Source organism: Sinocyclocheilus anshuiensis, unplaced genomic scaffold (genome assembly GCF_001515605.1).
Source record: "Sinocyclocheilus anshuiensis isolate Anshui unplaced genomic scaffold, SAMN03320099.WGS_v1.1 scaffold181, whole genome shotgun sequence".
Classification (NCBI taxonomy): domain Eukaryota; kingdom Metazoa; phylum Chordata; class Actinopteri; order Cypriniformes; family Cyprinidae; genus Sinocyclocheilus; species Sinocyclocheilus anshuiensis.
The window spans coordinates 366151-375352 of NW_015540898.1; the positions used below are offsets into that span (position 1 = coordinate 366151).

The 9202-nt window shown below is 33.7% G+C and overlaps 1 protein-coding gene across 2 annotated transcripts in view; it reads right to left on the reverse strand.

Moving 5' to 3' along the window:
* The window catches only part of LOC107688975 (adenylate cyclase type 3-like), a 34675-nt gene that overhangs the window by 13039 nt on the left and 12434 nt on the right, over window positions 1–9202 (reverse strand). Inside the window, exons 3-11 of one of the 2 annotated variants that reach the window (XM_016486829.1) lie at window positions 8844–8974; window positions 8626–8737; window positions 6933–7060; window positions 6641–6799; window positions 5070–5235; window positions 4868–4984; window positions 2993–3135; window positions 1238–1399; window positions 560–647 (exon numbers count right to left, since the gene is read on the reverse strand). In XM_016486829.1, the coding sequence (XP_016342315.1) occupies window positions 560–647; window positions 1238–1399; window positions 2993–3135; window positions 4868–4984; window positions 5070–5235; window positions 6641–6799; window positions 6933–7060; window positions 8626–8737; window positions 8844–8974 (1206 nt within the window). Of the gene's footprint in view, window positions 1–559; window positions 648–1237; window positions 1400–2992; window positions 3136–4867; window positions 4988–5069; window positions 5236–6640; window positions 6800–6932; window positions 7061–8625; window positions 8738–8843; window positions 8975–9202 lie in introns of both variants that reach the window. The other variant, XM_016486828.1, reaches the window with a different exon arrangement.

The following is a 9202-nucleotide window of genomic DNA, read 5'->3' on the forward strand; positions in this document are numbered from 1 at the left end:
GTTGAGCCATATGGACTCATATGTCCTTCATCTGTTGTATGTGTGACCGTCTCGCCTTTCAGAAACACATTATCTCTGCGCTTGCTCAATCTGTGTGTGTGTGCTTGAGAGGGAATCAATACTGGGAACTTTATTAGTCAATGGGGAATGTGTTGACCTAACTAATGAGGATGAGTCATATATATAGCTGCATGTTCCAACAGTAGATGGAAGAGCCTCGGGAACTACATTTCATGCATGCGACTTGTTATATTTATATTACATAAGAAGTTGACTGATGCATTGGAAATGGAAAGATTTCTCAGCAGAGCGTGGATCATGATCCACGACTAACGGAAAGCATAACTGTGCATGTTCAGGAAATCTCATAGCAAAGAAGGACCTGATATTAGCACTAAACATGTTAAAGTTCATGTTAAAGTTGACACCAAACAAAAGCTGGAAACAACTGTACTACTGTATTTTTGAGTGGAACAAGAAATTCGCATCACGTACGAAACCAAGTGGACACACGTTAAGCGTGTGATTGGTTGAGGAAGGTGTTGTAACAGTAACTCACCCGAGGGAAAATAGCTGCCAGCGAACAGATAGTAAGAATGAGGAGCAAGACTTCACCTATGGCCAGAGTCACATAGTTTGCAACCAACCTGTGCAGAGCAAAAATGACACAAGAAAACAGACACAACAACATTACAAAACTAAGTAATACAGCAATAAAAAAAACATGGCCATTCCTACCATAATGCTGTTGAAACACCTGTGAAAAAGAAGTATGTTTGATTTCTATTTTATACTGTACTTCAAACTGTACTATAAAACTGCATTTGCACACTGAAAAAAACGGTAACATCTAAATTAACTGTGAAATATTATTTAATATTAATTATTTTGCTGAATCAATCTAAATGAATAAATAAATTATTAAATCTATTAATTAATGAATGTATGCTGAAGGGTCCTTCTTTTTCACAAGGGTCTGCACAGATGAATCAAATCAAATAAAAATCAGAATCTAACTGAATCGGGAAACCTGTACGATTCCCAGCTTTGAATGAAGGTGGATATTTCAAAGGAAAACGCCAAATAGCAACAGGACCTTATTTTTAGACCAACAAACAGATGCTATAATAACTGTAAATAGATTATGACTGGCCTCCGTTGACCTTTGGCTGCTAAAATAGCGGGCTGGGCTGAGGCTGATGGTGTTTGTGTGGTGATGTGTTAATAGTTAACTGACCAGGGGTCAATGAGAGCCTCCATGACGGCAGTGAAGAGCAGCACCACACAAGAGCAGCTGAACGCCGCTCCGCTCTGCTTCTCCTTCTCCACCGAGAAGCGCGTCTCCAGCTCCGGATCAGTAAAGCGCAGAGACAGACGATTAGTGTGCTTCCCTTTCAGCCTGAAGCGCACATGGAAACACACACATCCATGAGTTCAACACAACCACTGTGAAAAAGAAGTGCGCTGACTTAAGTGCACTACAAATCCTAAAAGTATATTTAAAAAAAAACTACTAGCAGATAATATAATATTCATGAAAAAGAGAGACACTGTCATGTTTCTTAACACACTTAAGTCCACTTTCAAAAAGAGCACTTTGTAATCATGTCGAATTAAAAGTTTTACTTTAAAGTTCAGGTAACACTTTATTTTAAGGATCAGTTCTCACTATTAACTAGCATGTGTATTACTAGCATGTTATTAGTACTTATAAAGCACATATTAATGCCTTGTTCTTAACACACTTAAGTACACTTCCAAAAAGAGCATTTTGTAATCATGCCAAATTAAAAGTTTTACTTTAAAGTTCAGGTAACACTTTATTTTAAGGAACAGTTCTCACTACTAACTAGCATGTTATTAGTACTTATAAAGCACATATTAATGCCTTATTCTTAACACACTTAAGTACACTTTCAAAAAGAGCACTTTGTAATCATGTCAAATTAAAAGTTTTAAAATAAAGTTCAGGTAACACTTTATTTTAAGGAACAGTTCTCACTACTAACTAGCATGTTATTAGTACTTATAAAGCACATATTAATGCCTTATTCTTAACACACTTAAGTACACTTTCAAAAAGAGCACTTTGTAATCATGCCAAATTAAAAGTTTTACTTTAAATTTCAGGTAATACTTTATTTTAAGGAACAGTTCTTACTATTAACTAGCATGTTATTAGTACTTATAAAGCACATATTAATGCCTTATTCTTAACACACTTAAGTACACTTTCAAAAAGAGCACTTTGTAATCATGCCAAATTAAAAGTTTTACTTTAAAGTTCAGGTAACACTTTATTTTAAGGAACAGTTCTCACTATTAACTAGCATGTTATTAGTACTTATAAAGCACATATTAATGCCTTATTCTGCATGACCATATTTTCGATCTTTTAACCCTACACCATACCTAAATTTAGCAAGTACCTTACTAACTATTAATAAGCAGCAAATTAGGAGTTTATTGGGGCAAAAATTGTGACCAAAGTTCATTTTAAATCATTATGTTTTAATAATCTTTTGTCATGTTTTTAAAAAGTACACTTATTTTGATGCATTGGCTAACATATTAAAGCACACATGAAGTACTTGATTATAATTTTAACTGAAGTGTGTTAGTCGACATATTTTAAATGCACTAAATTGCAACTTAATCATTACAAATGTGTAATTACAAATATATTCAAATACAAGTTTCAATAGAAATGTCATTAAGGTATGTTTTAGTTTGTCATAAATGCTTGTCAGTACATTCAGCAGTAACACTTTAATCACATTCCAAAGACAATAGAATTATGAAATTACATATAAAGATGCACTTAAGTCGTACTTAAATGGCTCAAAAACATTAGTTCAACTAACTGCATTTAATATAAAATTAAACCATAATGCATTTAATTGTAAATGCCTATTAAGTGTCTGAAAACATTTGTGCTTAAGTGTATTTTTTATAATAAGTATATTAGTTCTATAATAAGTTCTCTACATACGCCTGTACGGTCTCTCTCTCCAGCAGAGCTTCATTGAGGAGTTTATTGAGCTCCTGTTCGTTCTCCTGAGCATCGATGACTCTCTCAGCCAGATCACGCAGGCGCAACCGACGCCGAGGGTTTGGAAATGAGGGGTTCACCACCTACCACCAAACACACACACACTTTCACTGTTCATAAGAATGTGTCCAAAATATGTGATCTTTATAGTTGCAATTATTTGGCACAAATATTCAACAAATGTAACTCTGTTAAATGAAACAATACATCCATATGGATCTCTTCACACTAAACTCTGTTGTGAAAACTTCACACACTGAAGAATATTGACACTGAAGATCAATAAGAATTAAACTTTTGTTGTTGTTGTTTTTTTTGTCTGATGTCATCATGCTAATACAGAAACATACTGAAATATACCATTTAAAGGGCCATTTCCACACCAGTCCTGTAATTATACAGGGCTTCCTTAAGACCAATAAGACAAATAGTTGTTCAGGCAAGTCAGCAACTAGTTAATTACAAGGAAGGAAATATGGAAAAAAGTCAAAATAAAATCCCCCGTTTTTCTGATTTGCTAAGAAATGCGCTAGAATTTGGAAGCAAAACGGGTTGTAACATGTTCATCGCAGCTATAATATTTTTTTTAACATTATTACTACTAACACATTCGTTCATGTATACATTTTTTAAGAGACTAATGCGAAATCCTTTGCAATTTTAAACTGTAATTATTTCAACAAAAAAAAAATAGACAAATCACCTTTCCAAATGAGAAAGCAATTATTTCCATTTCGACAACGTGCTAATCATTCTAATATGCTGATTTGATTATTATCAATGTTGAAAACAGCTGCTTCATATTTTTTGTGGAAACCATGATAGATTTTATTTTTCAGGATTCTTTGATGAATAGAAAGTTCAAAAGAACAGCATTTATTTGAAACAGAAATATTTCGCAAAATTATATAAGTCTTTATTGTCACTTTTGATCGATTTAATACATCCTTGCTGAATAAAATTAACTTATTTTAAAATAGGCTTTAAAGGGGTCATATGATGCTTTTTTAAAGATCATTATTACACTCCAAAGAGAAAGGAAAACTTGAAATCACATCATATGACCCCTTTAAGTGGTATTCCACTGTAACTTTAATAAAAATGTGACCCTGGAGCACAAAAGCAGTCTTAAGTCGCTGGGGTATATTTGTAGCAATAGCCAAAAATACATTGTATGGGTCAAAATTAACGATTTTTCTTTTATGCCAAAAATTATTAGGATATTAAGTAAAGATCATGTCCCATGAAGATATTTTGTAAATTTCCTACTGTAAATATATCAAAACTTAATTTTTGATTAGTAACATGCATTGCTAAGAACTTCATTTGGACAACTTTAAAGATGATTTTCTCAATATTTAGATTTTTTTGCACCCTCAGATTCCAGATTTTCAAATAGTTGTATCTCGGCCAAATATTGTCCTATCCTAACAAACCATACATCACTGGAAAGCTTATTTATTCAGCTTTCACATTATGTATAAATCTCAATTTCAAAACATTGACCCTTATGACTGGTTTTGTGGTCCAGGGTCACAAATAAGTAAATAGATAAGTGAAATATGTATTAAAGTTACAATGAAATACCATTTAAAACCTATTTTACGCTAATATATTTAAAAGGAAGTTAATTATATTTTCACCTAGCATTATTATTACTGACAGAACTTTTGTTCATTTATGCAAGTTTTTCATGGACTGAAGCGAAATCCTTTGCCACTTTAATCTGTAATTAAGTAAAGAACTTAAGTAAACAGATTCCAGTGGCTTCAGAAAAGCTCCACATGTCAGTGTGTGAGATCATCATGTTATTACGCGTGTGTCCAGCTCCTCCGGCTCCTCCGGTGTGGTACAGGCCGTGTGGACGCTCCCATTGCACTCCGTAGTGTTGATCAGCAATGGAGAATTCCCATTAGACGACGTCACCGAAAGCTTCTGGAGAAAACCACCGGCGAGAGCGTGAGAATGAGAGAGACACAGAGAGACGGAAACCACAGTAGCAGGAAATGACACTCACTACTCCATTGATGCCGCTTTTGCCCACGGGTCCCTTGGGCACCACCACCAAGTACGTCTCAATGCCTCTTTCCTTCAGGTACTCGCAGCGGTCTCCTCCGTTCCCCGGCTCCACATCAAACTCTCCATGCAGACACTCCAGGGTATTCTGGGAGATGTGCACTCGCCTACCAGAGTTCAAACACAGTCTGAGTGCGTTACTGGCAAACATGACCAGCTGTTTCACTCATTACACAATACTTGCAGACAATGTTGCTGCTTAGCAGTTGAAAACTACGCTGCAAATTCACTAAACGGCTTCAGGATCCATTGCTGAACTTTTTCTGACCCACTAGAAACGTAGGAGTTAAGTGCATCTTTATATGTAATTTCATAATTACTTCTATTGTCTTTGAAATATGGCTAAAGTGTTACTGCTGAATGTGCTGACAAGCATTTATGATAAACTAAAATATACTTTAATGACATTTCTATTGAAACTTGTATGTCATGTATTTAAATTGTAATTACACATTTGTAATGAAGTTGAAATTGAGTACATTTAAAATATATTAACCTGAAATTAATATCAAATAACACACTAATTAGAATCAAGTACTTTGCATGTGCTTTAGTATGTTAGTAAAAAAAAACAAAAAACAACAGTTTTTAGTTTTTAGATAATTATTTTTATTATTTCAGTTTTTCTATTGTTTTTTTTTTAAGATATATAACAAAAATGTTGCACCTTTTTATATAAACATACATATGTATGGTATTGCCGAACCATTGCAGCATGAAAAATTATTATTTTTTCATCTTTTTTCAGAGTTTATGCAAGTAAAAGAAATGCAATTATATATATACAGTATAGTTTTTCTGGTATGCATCATGGGTAATTTGAAATGTCAAAAAATTTAAATTGTAATGAATTAAAAAGCAGTAAATGCTTTAATTAAAAAAAATTAAATGCAGTAATAACATGGTAACATTCAAACCTTTTAAACTGTTTCACAATCACTCATTAATTAGAAAATGTTGATCAGATACAATATGGTTTTAGTTGAAAAACTATTAAGTTATGACCCGAAATGTGAAAATAATATACACATTTTAAATGCATTATTAGGGCTAAGTGTGTTAAGAATTACAATCATGAAAATGTTAAGTATACTTAAGTGGCCTTTTATTTCATTATAATATTATATTATCTACAAGTAGAGTGTTTTTTAAATACACTTTTAAGATTTGAAGTACACTACAAGAGCACATTTAATATGATTAAGCGCACTTCTTTTTCCACAAGGGTGGGTCTCATTCTAGTTGGGTCTTACTAATGATTATGACAGATAAGAGTCTAATAATCAAACATATCTCCAGATGTTTCCAGAGCTCCTGAACTCAGGTGGAGCTCATTTAGGGAGGAGTAAAGTTTACATGTGTGACGCGTTCACACTTATAAGACATTCCTTGGATCGCCGTCTGTCTTGAATGTCTCTCAGAAGGCATTCACACTTGATATGGCTAGTGAACGTCTAGTGAATTTCCCCTAGCATTCAGAACCAAACAACTGGTGAATGTGCAGGTTTTTACCCTGGTATTCCTCCTGCCTCCATCTTGTTGGCCACCGTCACGTCAGTCGACCACACGTCATACTGCCAGCGCTTCTGTCCGAGCACGCCGCCCAAAACCGTCCCAGAATGCACCCCGACACGCATGTCCACGTCCGTCTGTGTCTTCTCTCGAACGTATCTGAAATCCAGATGAATGTGTCAAACCTCGTCACGCTCAAGCACACCCAGCTCAAGCTATTTAAAAATCATTGTCATGAAGCAGTCACTAATTCCCATGAACCCTCCTGAACAGTTCAGCATGCGTCACTCACGAAATGGCCTCAACCATGGCCAAACCCATCCTGATGGAGCAGGCCGCATGGTCATCACGGTAATCTGGAAGGCCACAAATACAGTAATAGCAGTCGCCCAGAATCTTGATCCTCAACTGGTGGTATTTCTGAAAGGAGAGCATCTTAGTTAGCTTCAGACTTCACCAATAATTAACTGAGAGCAACAACGTGCGTCCACTTTTTCAGCCGCCTTGGTTCCGGAAATACTTTATTTTTTTCATATTCTTCAAAGGGAACTGAACAATTCTACATAAATAAGTTATAAAGTAACCAAACCAACCAGATCCAAGATCAATCGCAACATTACAATGTTTGATTTGGAAAAACTGTTTAAAAAAAAAAAAAGCTAAACCTAGGTACTGTGTACTAAATTCCTTTTATGCTCTGCAAATAAAACCAACAAACAAACAAATAATTGGTGTAGAAACAATTTTCACTCAGGAATTGTTAGTAAATTGCAAGTAAAGGCAAGCAACAGTGAATTAAACTATAAAATGTACTTCAATAATCTCTGTTTTATTTACAACTTCAAAATAAAATATATTTTTTTACAGTGTATGAGGGAATAAGCTACTCATCCCTTGAAGCACTGTGAATTATGTAACCAAATATATACAATTGAATATAATTAAAATGTATACAATTACATATAAATTATAAAGTTGGGGTTGGTAAGATTTTTTAATGTTTTTGAAATAAGTCTGCTCACCAATTAAAAATACAGTAAATACAGCAAATTTGTGAAATATTATTACAATTTAAAGTAAATGTTTTCTATTTAAATTAGTGCTGTCGAACGATTAATCGCGATTAATCGCTTCCAAAATAAACGTTTTTGTTTACATAATATATGTGTGTGTACTGTGTATATTTATTATGTTTATATGCATGTATATATTTCAGAAAAATATGTTATGTTTATATATTAAAATATATTTATTTATAATATAAATTATATGAATATAAATATGGACATGTAAATACATGTAAATATTTTCACAATATATACTGTATGTGTGTGTTTTTATATATACATAATAAATATACACAGAACACACACATATATTATGCAAACAAAAACTTTTATTTTGTATGCGATTAATCGCGATTAATCATTTGACAGCACTAATTTAAATATATGTTAGAATATAATTGATTGATGTGATCAAAGCTGAATTTTCAGCATCATTACTGCAGTCTTCAGTGTCACATGATCTTCAGAAATCATTCTAATATGCTGATTTGCTGCTCGAGAAACATTTCTGATTATTATCAGTGTTGAAAAGTTCTGAAGAACAGCATTTATTTGAAAAAGAAAACTTTTCTAACATTCTAAATGTCTTTACTGTCACTTTTGATCAATTTAATGCATCCTTGCTGAATAAAAGTGTTAATTTGTTTTAAAAGGGAGACCTGAATATATCGTTCATATTTTATCTCTTTAGGATTTAATTTGGATTTTAATATTTGTTTGAAATAAGCTGAAATCATGCTGATCCATCCACTGTAGTAAAAAATCAGTTTCTCTATAGAGAAAATGAATGTGATTTTACTTTAAACTCAGCTGTTGCACTCTATATGAATAGCTTAAGATCATTAGTCATCAAAAACAATTTCATCTTGTAAAAATGACTAAACGTGTGTTAAGAAAATATGAATACAGATAGCTCACAGCTGCAAGTTTGTCGAAGCGGGCGAACAATTCGTTTAGCAGCTTCACCAGCTCCTGCGCGCTACAGGACGAGGACAGCTGTGTGAAGCCCACGATGTCTGCAAACAGAATACTGCAACACAAACACAGTCACAGTCAACTTCAAACAACCTGCAAATGACGACATCAAACTCTGGCTGCATTTACTGAAACGCTGCTCCTAATCGTAACAAACTGACCTGACGTTCTCGTGCCGATACATGTACATTGTGTTGAACTGCTGCATCTCTTTCTGACTGGCTTCTTTCTTCATGTCCTGAAGCATCTCGTCTGCGATGTGCTTGGGTAAGATGGACAGCAGGAGACGCTCCTGTGTGCAGAAGAACAACCACTGATTAAACATCTATATATCTAGAAATAGATCTATTCAAACAATTCTGTACATAAACCACCTCTTGCATATTTGCTTACTAAATATTCATTTGTATACTTGTATAAATATTTAAATTAACACACATTTGATCAAGTTTAATTCCATTATTAATGGTTTAATTCCAAGAAAATTGTTATTGCATTTAATTCCATTTTTTTTAATCAT